Source organism: Danio aesculapii, chromosome 14 (genome assembly GCF_903798145.1).
Source record: "Danio aesculapii chromosome 14, fDanAes4.1, whole genome shotgun sequence".
In the NCBI taxonomy this organism is placed as follows: domain Eukaryota; kingdom Metazoa; phylum Chordata; class Actinopteri; order Cypriniformes; family Danionidae; genus Danio; species Danio aesculapii.
In genome coordinates, this window is record NC_079448.1 from 36,171,714 (window position 1) to 36,183,842 (window position 12,129).

At 34.3% G+C, this 12,129-nt stretch overlaps 1 protein-coding gene and 1 long non-coding RNA gene across 2 annotated transcripts in view; one reads left to right on the forward strand and one right to left on the reverse strand.

Moving 5' to 3' along the window:
- lonrf1 (LON peptidase N-terminal domain and ring finger 1) overlaps positions 1–12,129 on the forward strand; it is a 28,843-nt gene continuing 16,714 nt past the window's right edge. The window contains exons 1-4 of the mRNA XM_056471925.1: positions 1–828; positions 7,229–7,347; positions 8,098–8,220; positions 8,320–8,490. Of these exons, the coding sequence (XP_056327900.1) occupies positions 516–828; positions 7,229–7,347; positions 8,098–8,220; positions 8,320–8,490 (726 nt within the window). The 5' untranslated portion in view covers positions 1–515. The remainder of the gene's footprint in view (positions 829–7,228; positions 7,348–8,097; positions 8,221–8,319; positions 8,491–12,129) is intronic.
- LOC130240427 (uncharacterized) lies at positions 10,239–11,877 on the reverse strand. The gene is made up of 4 exons (XR_008838766.1): positions 11,696–11,877; positions 11,155–11,247; positions 10,987–11,081; positions 10,239–10,606 (listed from the first exon to the last, which is right to left on the reverse strand). It is a non-coding gene; the product is annotated as an uncharacterized LOC130240427 (long non-coding RNA).

Genomic DNA, 12,129 nt, shown 5'->3' on the forward strand with positions numbered 1-12,129 from the left:
ACGTGTTTTTATTTATGTAATGTAATGGTGTCAGGAGCGAAGCGAGCATAATCTGCGTGCTAAACAGAAGAGAAAGATGATGGTCTCGCGAACTTTAAAACAGGTAAACAGAGACCCGTAGCTTGCTTTGTAATTTGTCCTTGCGCTGCGTTGATGGAGTTCGGAGGAGTCAGCAAAGCCACACGGATCGGACTGAAGAAGGGGAGTGAAGCTATTCATCATGCACAGCAAGGGGAAACGATACTCTCACAACAAAGACTGAGATATGATTGACCATGGATGAGCATAGATGTTAAATCTAAATGGTCACCTTTAAACGTCAGTCGGAAGGGAATCCCTGTAGCATGCCATTTCGTAGACCGTTTATAAGCAGTGATCGCGAAATGAGATAAAGCTGTTAAACTATTGGTCGTGTAACTTTTGAATCATGTCAGATTGTATGCTGAAGGATCGGGCTTTGTAAGTTTTGGCAGAGCGCATCAGCTGTTCAAGTTTCAGCAGGAGGCTGTGGCCGGATGAAGGAGTGGGTCATGGATCTGCTGGAGTGCCCGATCTGTCTGTTCCTCATGTGCGAGCCCATGACCATGAGCTGCGGTCACTCGTTCTGCAGGAGATGCATGGGTGCCTTCTTGCCCTCGCGATGCCCCACGTGCAAAGAGAGATTAAAACAGAGAGATGCAAAAAACATCAAAAACAACGTGCTACTCTTTAGCATCATTGAGAAATGCTGCCCCGAGGAGACCAAGATGAAGTGCCACATTCAGGAGAAGCTGAAAACCAGCGAGTTCACGGAAGCGCTGCGTATTGCGGATGAAGGAATCGAGATGGGTAAGGAGGAGGATGCAAAGAGGCATTATCTTATGCAATCACGCTGATGTTTATGTATAACTTACATTGTGCAACGGGGAAGGGTTGGTGTCCCGTTTCGGTTATGCAAACTATGGCTGTATCTCAGGGCAGGGAACAAAATTGATTCAGTTATATTGTTTGGGATAAATACTGCAACTGAACGGTTTTAGTGGTGTTTAGATGACTTACGGTGCTCAAGTTGTTCTGAAGAGTCGATTTTTTTGTGAATCAAAACAAACTACCCAACCAGTGTTGTTAGGATGCCAAACAAATGACTATTAGAAGTCGCTTCATTTGAGTGATTCGATTTTACCCGATTCTTATAAATAAACTCGGCAAACTATGGCTGTGTCTCGGGGCAGGGAACAAATTGATTCAGTTTTTTTTGGATAAATACTGCAACTAGACAGTTTTAGTGATGTTTAGATGATTTACGGTGGTCAGGTTGTTCCGAAGTGTCGATTCCTTCTTTTGTGAATCAAAAGAAATTAGGCAACCAGAGATGTGAATACCGAACAAATGACTCTTAGAAGTCGGTTCATTTGAGTGAATCGATTTTATCTGATGCTTTTAATTCAACTAGAAAAACTATGGCTGTCTCAGGGCAGGGAACACAATTTATTGTTATATTTTTTTAGATAAATACTGCAACTAATTGGTTTTAATGATGTTTAGATGATTTACGGTGATCAAGTTGTTCTAAAAAGTCGATTCTTTATTTTTTTAATCAAAACAAACTACTCAGCTAGAGTTGTGAATATCAAACAAATCACTCTTAGAAGTCGATTCAGTTGAGTGTATCAATTTTTCCTGATTCTTTTAATTCAACTAGAAAAAACTATGGTTGTCTCAGGGCAGGGAACAAAATTGATTCAGTTTTTTGGGGGGAATAAATACCAGAACTGGACCATTTTAGTGATATTTAGATGATTTACGGTGCTCAAGTTGTTCTGAAGAGTCGATTCTTTATTTTGTAAATCAAAACAAACCACCAAACCAGTGTTGTGAATACCGAATAAATGACTCTTAGAAGTCGGTTCATTTGAATTAATCGATTTTACCTCATTCTTTTAATTCAACTAGACGTTACTACAGTACGTTATCACTGTGGAATAACCCTTTTTTTGCCAAATAAAGCATATGAAGGATTTTTGTGATGTTTAGTTCCCTTTACTGTGCAATAACCATCATTCAATTCAAAATATTCGAGTCGATTCATTGTTTTGTAATTTAAAAACACAGCACTAAAGTCAGAATGCCTTTTATGGACCATTTTGAGGGATGTAAACAATAACAATAGTCCTGACGTATTTCCTGTTTTACATTTAAAATTTTCATAGCCTCTTAGAGTCCAAAAAGTTCCACATATTGATAAATAATGTTACGATAGCTGTTATAACACCATGCTATGATTGAATTTCCTCTTGTTACAAATATGAAATAGTTTGACAACAAGCAGGAAATGTTCATGGGCCAATGACATCACCACAATGAAATGGTCTATAAGGTGTTTGTTTATTTATATTAATAAAATTATTTGATTTATTCTAATCTGATTTTAGATGATATATTTGTAGACAGCTTTATATTTAACATTTCTTTCTTCAAACCGAATTATTTAAAATGTAAATGTAAACCCCAAACTGCAGTTTAAATACACTTTGTATAATAGGAATGTATAGCACAGAATAGTAGGACCAACATAGCTACACTGTACTGTATATAGACAGCAAGTATACTATACATAGAACTGTATTTTTGGTGCACAATAGATTCTGTTGATATTAAAGGTGCCTAGGTTTGTTCTAGATAGGGAACTAGAAAGAAAAAGAGAGATACAACTTAAATAGCAAATAAAATTAAAGTATATTCTTTCTTTTTTTCTGTACTGGATATTTATAACCCATAATAATAACTGGAACTTCCCTTTTATAGGACATTTACGCAATGACAGCACACTTCATTCTGCTGAAGTAGGTCACTGAGTTTGTGAACCTCGTACTTATTAATGAAAAGGTATGCATTTAAATGTGTGATCATTGAATAACTAAATTAGTGCAATGTTACAAGTGCTCCTATAGTATTTCAATCATGCCAGTTGAGGTCATCACTGTAGAAAAAAGCATCAGAAAAATGATGTAATAAATGTACCGAGTGCATGTTTTGAATCAGATCAATCCCACACTATCTGTAAACGCAGGTAGGCAGAGATAATGAAAGCCATATGCAGCAGGAGTTTGAAATCTGTTGTTTTTAGAAATGTTTGCCCTAGATTGCAGCATTTTAACACTGCGTGGGTTAGTTAGACTGTTAGAAATTGTCTTTGTGATCCACCTACTCGCACACTAGTGAGTGGAGCTTGTTAAAAGCAACAGTGATTTCATAAGCTCAGGCATCATAAAGGGTTAATGAACAGCGGAGAAAGTGGGTTAAAACAGGTTGTCGGCAGCCGATATCACAATCAGACGGAAGCCAAGGTTAAATAAGGTCACGTTAGCATCTCTAGGGCACGCATAGCTGAAATAACAAGTCCCCCAAGGTATACGACATACACAAAGGATTATATAACATATTGTAAGATGCATTTATGATACTTCTAGGTGCAATGAATGTTTTCTTTAAAATAATAAGCTAGTGAGGTTTGATGTTACACTAAAGTTCTTCTCTTGAACATATGGCATTACTCTTAACCGTACCATTTGGCCTTTAGTGAATTAAGTATCATTTTACAGCCACTAAATGTCTGCAATTATCCGTCTAGTAACACGAACCCTCCGAGGCAAAACTGAGATGACTGTCAACTCTTTGAATGCAATTAGATGCAGTTTCCTGTACGCTCAGCATTCTGCCCCACATCTACTTTCCCTCTTGTGTAACTGAGGATCCTATGACATAATCTGGTTTTGTATTGATAACAGTGCGGCTATTTCATCTGTCAAAGAGCACATACAGCTGGGGAAAAATTGTAAGACTACTTAAAAATGTTGTTCTCTGGATTTATCAGGGTTAGATTTGAGTAAAATGGTGCTATTTGTTAAAGTATGGTCAAATTTATTCCAAATTTCTAATTAAAATATTGTAATTTTAAGTATTTTTTTTCTAGAAAATGAAAGTCGGTCAGCATAACGTTTTTTTTTTTTTGTTATTTTATGCAAGTGCACTAAAAGTAGGGCTGGGCGATATGGAAACAATGCAAGCTCGATAATTATTTTCCATATTGAACAATAATGATATATAATTCAATATAAGTTGTTAATGGTTCCAGATTTAAAAGAGTATCCCAATAATGACTGAAGCCACAAAAATTAGAGGGTCACAACATTTTTGGCCAATAAATTTTCAGTGGCCGAAAATTCAGTATACAGTAACATTTCTGCTGTGTGATTGGCTCTTATATCAATATAGAGTAAAAAAGTCCTGAGCTTATCATTGTTATTAACATAAATTTTAATCGCAATTCGATATAATATTGTTTATCGGCCCAGCCCATAACTTAAAGTCATTTTTATTTTAAAGTGGACTTACTATGCCACTCTTTACAAGATGTAAAATACGTCTCTAATGTCCCTAGAGTGTTTATGTGAAGTTTCGGCTCACAATACCCCTCAAATATAATTTTATATTTCTTTGACGGCCTCTTTTAGACTTTGATCCAAATTGTGGCATTTAGGTGAACATCGTTTTAAATTCAAATGAGATTGTGCTCACAGTCCTTTTTAAAAAAAAGTGCATGGGGCTAAAATGTGTTAGCATAGCGGCATCAATAGATAGATTCAAAGAGATTCAGAATGGCTGTATATGCATGTTGTGTCGTCCCAAACAGAGCACTAACGTTTTTTTTTACAAAGCGAAAATTCTAACCATTTCCCAGATGACATTTGACGTTTGCCAAATTAGTGAAATAAATGACCAAACTACCAAATAATACCTGCCATGAGTGTAATTGCATTATGCAATAGGCATAAGCTTTCACAATCCAACATCAGTGCCTGAAAGCTCCGCCTCTTTCGCTACATGAGCACAGCCACAGCTGTTGAGTGTGTGAAGTGTCCAACAGTCTACACTTCTGTTAACGGGTCAGTAAGTGCATCATCCGGGTATTTAAAGTGCACTAATTCTTTTTAGAGTTTTCAGTGTGAACACACTATTACACTATTTATACCACAAAATGGCGTAGACTAGTGCATAATTATGTGATTAGGGACGCAACTAAAGTGTTTTTGCAGACTGTTTTTATGAAGTGTGATTATAAAAAGTACAATTAATACATTTTTACCATTAGGCGCTGACTATATGCACACACTGTTGCCACACAACTGTGTTTAAACCCCTTATAAAAGTGATTTTTACATAATAAGTAAAATTTTAAATAAATTTTACTACTTTAAATTAGTAGTTTCCAGAATAAAATACAAAATGACACTTTGCTCAAATACATAATAATAAATCATAAATGTTATATGCGTATACATTTAAATGTACAAATAAATGTAAATGTAACTATGTATTTCTATTCCTCTGTGCAATTATTCATAGAAGTGTTGGATTTGTTAATGTCGAATCCCTTTCAATAACCTCTAATACATGTTCATAATTTCCTTCCTTTTTGTCTCCTAGTATGTGAACTCCATCCATTGCATTTGACCTATATGCATTAGACAGCGTTTTTACCTTCTTTTTAGCATTATGTTATTAGATGTTCATTTAATCCTAACCGAGTGTGTAAGTGCTCACCCACTTGTTCTGGAAGCATCTTTAAAATTCAAACCACCTAAGAGGTCAGTCACAGCGGTACAGACATTTGAAGAAAAGTATTTAAAAGCTGAACTAACAGACAAAAGATACAATACTTCTTAAGGGTTAGAACTAGACATGAAGTAGCCATATAATAAGTGGGTTAATGTAAATTTGTTCATCTGCTTTGTGATTACCCGGTTGGGATTTATTCTGTTAACAATCAAGTGGATGGACATTATTTTGAACTAATGAAATCTCTATTTCAATTGTTACTTCAAATAACAATATAAAAAAGCACAACTGGCTGTTTTTGGGAATGGCATTGCACGTTTATGTTACAAATGCCTATGACTAATACTTACAGTCTATTAAATGACAAGCAGCAGAGATGGTCAGCACTCAATTTATTATTAATACTTACAGTCCTACTGAAATTAAAATGGATTTATTTTGATATTGCAATGTGTGTGTTCTCAAGTCACATCGCAGGATATCCGATGTTAAAGTTGGGACTATAGTCGATCAACAATTGAGAATACGTGAGATTCGTGGAGTCATTGCAACGTATAACCATAACAGAGTGAAACTTTATCATTCGCATTTGTTTTAAAGGCATTTCAAGAAAGTGTAAAGTAGGTCTTTGCGATTAATCGAAATCGATTAGTTAAATCGCAAGAGGCTGCAATATAAAATACATATGTATATATGTAAACAAAAATAACAATAACATCTTCAAAACCAGTCCGCTATGCTTCATAAAATTAAACATGCTAGCCTTTCTACGACGATGTCGTGAGGCATCACAGGCATGGTATCGGTTGTCGTGAACTATGCCACATTACACGAGAAGAAATGATTGATTCTTGTGTCACGATGTCCATTTGTCGTTTACGACTTCCCACGACACTGTACGTCAAGGAAATTGTGCCAAAATCGTGTGATCTGAGCTTTAGAACTAGCCAACTGAGTGAGCACACTTTTGTTCCGCCCAATCAGAATTATGCAACTGAACTACACCCACAATAAAAAAAGAGAAGAAGACAAAAAGAAAAGCGCTGACAAGTGGGATTATGGCGTCTGCTGCTTCAGAAGCAGTAGTTGAGGAATTAATATAAAAGAATAACATTCGTAATATGGAAATATTTTGGTTTCAAAGTCACAGAAACGGAACAAAAACAGGTGATTTTTAAGAGCTGTCACAGAATTGTTGACACAGCTTTAAGATTACTGAGCTGTAGCTTGAATTAAATTAAAATCAGCTTGAAGCTTGAATTCAATCGTAAATCAAAATCGCAATATCTGTCAAAAAATAAAAATAAAAAAAAATTCGCAATTAGGTATTTTCCCCAAATCGCACACCCCTGGTGTAAGCATCAGGCACAATAACGTTAAACATTTGTAACTTTAATGAAATTTTTTTTACTGATTTATTAATACAATGAATTAATACAATGGTATATACAGTATTTGCATATTAGCATATTGCATTGATTAACAGCCTGAAATCAGACAACAGATCTCTCTCTCTTTTTGTTTATGGCTATTTAAAATACTCGTTAAGTACTTCTCCTAAAAATAAAGTAATAAAATACTTCTCTTACGTCTCAAGTCTCTTGTCTGAAATTTTTTCATGTATCTGCAGCCCCTGACGATGTGAGTCTGAAAGTGTGGCGGGCTGAGGCCTGCATGGGTCTTCGTCGCTTTTCTGATGCCCTCCGTGACCTGGATGACCTATGCTTTGTGCGACCCAATTGGACGGAGGTGAGGGCTGTCTTTGTTCATTTATATACTGGATAGAGACACGGCTTTTGTTTAAATACTCTCTGGTAATTGGAACTATTTTCTATATTACTATCATTAATATCATTATATCTTTTTACAGATTGGTCATCAGTAGTTGTTTTTATTGGGGCTATATAAAGTTGAGTTGAACCCTCTGCATGTACAGTTAATGTGCTATTATTTTAATAATTATTATTTTCTTAAATGTCTGAATTCTTATGATGTGGTATTATGGCAATGACTAACAGTTTCATAATTATCCCTCTTGGTATGGACAAAGCCCAGTGTGGGAAACACTGACATAATTGCTTTAAAAAAATATATATATATATATAACACTTTTATTCAACAGGGAAGCATTAAATTGATCAAAAATGACAATCTTTCCAACACTAAAGATAATAAGAAATGTCTTGAGCACCAAACTAGCTTTTCTAGTGGATAATGTAACACTGAAGACTGGAGCAATGGAGCTTTACCATAACATGAATACATTTCTTTGTGAAATATATCAAAAGAGAAAGCAGTTATTTTTAAATTCTTACACCATTTCACATTTAATAATATCTCAGCATTGGTGAGCATAACACATTTTTCCAAAATATTCCAAAAATTCTTGCATAACCCAAACATTTGAAATATATTTTACTGTACTAAAAAAAACATGTAAAACAGGGTGGAAATCATTTCTGTGTTCATAAATATTCACACAGTCTCTGTGTTTTACAGGGCTTCTTTCGTAAAGGGAATGTGCTGCTTGAAATGGGCAGACAGACCGAAGCCCTTATCCAGTTCTACCGTTGTCTGAAACAGCATCCTGACTTTGCCCCTGCTAAAAACCAGATTAAAAAGGTGGGCATATCTGAAATCTATGAAATTATCACATAGTGCATAACAATAGCAACGGGCAACACATCAATAAAAGATGTATAATTCTTGTATAATATGCAGATCTTGGAAGCAGAGGGCATGGCTGTGCCGGAGGAAGTTCCACGGATCCTGCATGTTGTGTCTGAGTATTTGCAGGATCCCTGTCCAATCACCAGCTCTGTAAGCCCCTCATGCACAGATGCTCAGCGCTACTCCCACACCAATGCTGAAGGTCAAAGTGATCCAGGGCAGGTGAGATGTGCTTGCAGCACTAATGCTCTTGTAACTTCATTTCTGAACTGTAACATTGGTAATGCAAGCAGAAATAACTGAAAGATCTGGGACCAGTTCTAAAAACAGCTTGCACTAGTGTAAACCTTCTTTTACCGTAAAAAATTAACTACATGCTAGGGCTGCACGATTAATTAAACAAAGATCACAATCTCAATTCAACACTACACACGATCTTAATGCTGCTTTTTTTCTACAATATAGCCAATTATATTTTCAAGGTCAGGAGAGAAGCGTAAAGGCGATCGCACAAGTCTTCAAATTGTTTTATACATTGCTCAGCAACATAGACACCTCCAAATGGTGGTGTATTTATAAAGTATAAGTCACCCCAAAATATAATTACTGTTTTAATGTAAATTAAATTAAATGTAACATAATTTTTTCCTCAGAGTGACGGTAGCCATGACATGAACTGCACTCGCCAGTGAAAGTGAAACCAAAAGCGCGCACATCATTTACTTGATCATATTGCATTTTAGAGTTATGATTACGACAAGCATTTGACATGTTATTTCTTTCATAGTGAACACAGTGTTGTGCATGCAAATAAATGTTTACAGGGTCAGTATAACTACTCTAGCCAATATAATGTTGAATATAATGCAATAGGGGATCTGATAATGACAAATGTATCAATTTATCAGTGAAAAAAATTATCTAATAATGTTGTCAATTAAAAATGGCAAACATGTCTCAAACATAATAATTCAACTTTAGAATTATGAATAGTTGTATTCTGATGTCATCACTTTACTGTAAACTAACGACGAGGATAAAATTTAAAGTCTGTTCAAGTCCACCATTCCAAGCCTATACACAATGTATAATTTTAACCAACAGTAGACCTACACATAAGCCTAATATTATTATTGTTGTTTTACCATAAGTTTGAGAAATAACAATAATAATAGCCTACTCACATTAAACTTTATTTTACATCTACAGAATCGTGAGAAAATTGTGATCTTGATTTTAAGCAAAACAAATTGCGATTCTCATTTTAGCCAGAATCGTGCAGCCCTGTTATATTTAATTGAAGTCAGAACTATTAGCCCCCTTGTATATTTTTTCTACAATTTCTGTTTAACGGAAATAAGATTAACACATTTCTTAACATAAAAGTTCATTCATTCATTTTCTTTTCGGGTAAGTCCCTTTTTTAATCCCGGGTCGTCACTGCGGAATGAACCGCCAACTTATCCAGCATATGTATTACGCAGCGAATGCCATTCCAGCTGCAACGCATCACTGGGAAAGATCCATACACTGTAAAAAATCTTATGTGCTATTTACAAAAAACAATTGTGGTAACACTATTGCACGTATTATTTTTAAGTAAATTTCAAGACTTGATTTTTTTAGCAAAAACCACTTGAATGATTCATGTGAAAATTACTAAATGTTTTGAGTGATAAATGAAGATTTTAATATTATTAGCGGAATGTGCTTTTATAATTTAAGCTAATCCACCACCATTTACTCATATTTATTTTTTTTTAACAAAAACCACTTGAAAGAATCATGTGAAAATTACTAGTTTTTTTAAGTGATAGATGATGATTTTAATATTATTAGTGGAATGTGCTTTTATAATATATGCAAATAAATCACCATTTACTCAAATTTATTACTGAAAATTACTCATTCATAAAATGTAAAATATTTAATGTATAATGAAATACATACACAATACATTTAGGCCAAATATCATTTTATTACATGTTACACTGATAACAAAATGGTACAATATGTTAAACAAATCTATATAAAATTTACAGCAATGTTAATCTCTGATAAAAATTCCTTTATCCATGTCATGGAAAAAACTGACCTGTCAACTTTCCTTTGTAGGAATAGTCACATTTTAGACAATATTTGACAGAATTTGTGTATTGCAAACTTAATATTCGTTTCTTTGTAAGTGATTTTAATTTGTGGAATATTTGTATAAATCCAGTTCAGCGATTCTAGATTTTCCAGGCTAGCCATGACTCACTTATCCTCCAAGACAATGCAGAAGTCCTCATGGTTGGTCATCCCTCTGACAGACAGCAATTCTCTGTGCATTCCCACACTGTAAAATAAACATTTACGTTTATTATATTGAAATTATGCAGTTGTACATTTCAAATGTTTAAGGTTTACTAAAACACATTAAGGAAATATATTAAGGAAATAAACCATTTCTTTTTATATCTGTGAACAGTAATTCTTCATAATGTTTGAGTAGATGTTGCTGACTGACACAAATACACAAGTATTTTGACTTATAATGGACAGGGTGTTTAAATGTATACTAGTGTACAGACATTTATAAAAACAAACCATGTTTATACAAGGAATAGTGCATTCAACAGTGTAATACTTGAGCTATATATTTTTTGTAAGCATGCAAAAATATAAAATGCCGTTTTTGGAAGATCATAAATATCTGAAACAGTTTGAGACACTTACATTGCACTCCTGGATGAGCTCTTCATCTTATTCATACAGATAAACCAGCAACAGAGGACGACATCTCTCATTTCATCCCTGATTTAATGTGAGGTCTGATGCAAAAAAGTGTAGAAATTAGTAATAATAATAATAATAATAATACACAAATAACATTATTAAAAATACCTGATGTATGGCACCCATTCTCTTTATCAAAATCTGCCTCAATAAACTGCTCCTCTTTAGTGGGAAAACTCTGCAAACGTTTTCTTCATTAAACTGAAAAATGAAGCAAACAAATATTAGTATTTATGTACAGTATTTTATATAAACAGTTCTTTACATTACATCAGCAATGCTGTAAAAGGAACCTTATGAAATGGAATAGAACTAGCTGTACATAAACCCCATTGAATAGCTAGCTAACTTAGCTTAGCTTAGATTTACCACTTAACAAGCTCACTGTTGTTCGTCTGCTTAACTGTTGCCTGATCGTTGCTGTTAAATATTACGATGCAAATAATTTGTTCAACTTCATTATATAATTCAGAATGAACATTGAAGCAAATCAATTTCAAATAGGAATGGGTGGTTAAAAATACCCATGTATCCCTATATACATCATATGGCAAAAACTAAGCTCCTGAACAAGTTTGAACAGCATGTGTCTTTCCTGAAAGAGCTTAGACTACTTAAGACAATAAAATGATAAACTGTTAATGCTTACCTCTTAACATGCTCGCTGTTGATCTGCTCCTTCAAAATGTCGTCTGATCACTGCCGTTGTTGAGATTCAAATGCAAACATCTCAATCAAATCCACATAATTGAGTGAATTTTCTTAAAATAAACGTGAAGCCATCTTTCCTCAATTTTATTAGCTTAACTGGTTTCTCAAATTAAGCTTAATAATTGCACTAGTTTGCTTAAAAAAATAAGTAAAATTAAAATCTTAGTTATATTAGCGAAATCTTCTTAATATTTTATAGTAAATCCAGAATATCAATTTTTTAAAGAAAATATGCTCATTATTTTTAATGACCACATTAATTTTTTTAATGAAAATTACAAGCCTCAAGATTCATTTTTTACAGTGTACACACTCATTCACACACACACACACACACACTATAGACAATTTAGTCTACCCAACACGGGGAGA